The sequence below is a fragment of the Nematolebias whitei genome, chromosome 4 (genome assembly GCF_014905685.2).
Source record: "Nematolebias whitei isolate Nwh7 chromosome 4, NemWhi1, whole genome shotgun sequence".
Classification (NCBI taxonomy): domain Eukaryota; kingdom Metazoa; phylum Chordata; class Actinopteri; order Cyprinodontiformes; family Rivulidae; genus Nematolebias; species Nematolebias whitei.
In genome coordinates this window covers 20754395-20755708 of record NC_056501.1, presented here as the reverse complement: position 1 = coordinate 20755708, position 1314 = coordinate 20754395, and the positions used below count along the sequence as shown (strand labels likewise).

The 1314-nt window shown below is 33.2% G+C and overlaps 1 protein-coding gene across 1 annotated transcript in view; it reads left to right on the top strand.

Annotated features, from left to right (window-relative positions):
• The window catches only part of LOC119408717 (protocadherin alpha-3-like), a 3947-nt gene that overhangs the window by 2064 nt on the left and 569 nt on the right, over positions 1–1314 (top strand). Inside the window, exon 2 of the mRNA XM_037675558.1 lies at positions 26–96. Within this exon, the coding sequence (XP_037531486.1) occupies positions 26–96 (71 nt within the window). The remainder of the gene's footprint in view (positions 1–25; positions 97–1314) is intronic.

The window sequence follows — 1314 nt, the reverse complement described above, 5'->3', positions numbered from 1 at the left end:
TTCCCCGCAGCATTTCCACCTGTAGATGCTGAACTCATCAGTATTAACGGAGGAGACACTTTTACCAGAACTCAGACTTTACCTAACACTGACAAGGTAAGATTATTTCTCCTCTTTTTTTATTTATTTATTTTTTTCTTTTGTGCTGGTGGATGATAGCTTATAATATAAAATTGTAGAAGATCATATTATATAACATATTTATATCTTGTCAAGACACTCAAAGTGCTTAACAACACAATCTGGACCCTCATTTACCCATTCAAACAGCACTCTACTATATATCGTTAAAGCTAACTGAACAATTCATTCTAAAGATACTAATCAGTGCTTTACCACATTCACACACCAATGGGACACACATGGGAGGCAAAGAGGGGTTCAGTGTCTTGCCCATGGACACTTCGGCATGTGCCTACTGGTGGATTTGAATCCCCGACTCTTACATTGACTGTCTCTACCCACTCTTCCACAGCCTCCTGTAAAAAAACACTGTACTAGAAATTCTAAAGTGTATTTTCTACTCCTACTTTTAAAACAGAATGACTCTGTTTCACAAGTACCACAGACATGTTTTCTCCTTCAAACAAGTCTTTTTTTGTTTGTTTGATTGTTTAATAATCATTGCAAGCCTTTATTTAAGAAATCAGTTTAACGTTTGATGAAAACTATATTTTTTTCTTCATAGTTTTTGATTTATCGCTATTTCTTCCCTGCTTGATTATTAAGCGTGCATTTTAGCTCCCTTTTTTATGTATGTATGTTATGTGTGATTGTGTGTGTGTGTGTGTGGGAGGGGGGGGTTGTATGTGCACATGTATGAAGTATAGATTAATCTTTTTTTTTTTTGTGAAACAGCTAAACTAAATAGATAGAGGACATGTACAAGTATTTTTGAAAGCCTCATTTGTGCAAGTTTTTTATAAGTCTCTATCTTTACTTAAACTATAAATATGGATGGGTACTATTTTTTTAATTAGAATGTTGAGTATATGGAAGTTTTATTCTCATATAAAAGCCCTTTTTGTGTATTCACTTAAATACTGCTCCTTGCATAGTTCTTAAAATATCTGGAGTCCACGTTCATATCGCTTTCTATGGTACTAGCAGTAATCGTGTTTCACAGTTGTTACACTTTAAATGAAGTAAACTCATAAAACAGCAATATAAGCTTTACATATACAAAAATATTTGAGACATTGACAAAAATTAGTGGTTAGGCATGTTTAATAACTTTTTTTCAACCAACACACACACACACACACAGACACACACACACACACACATATGTATATATATATATATATATATATA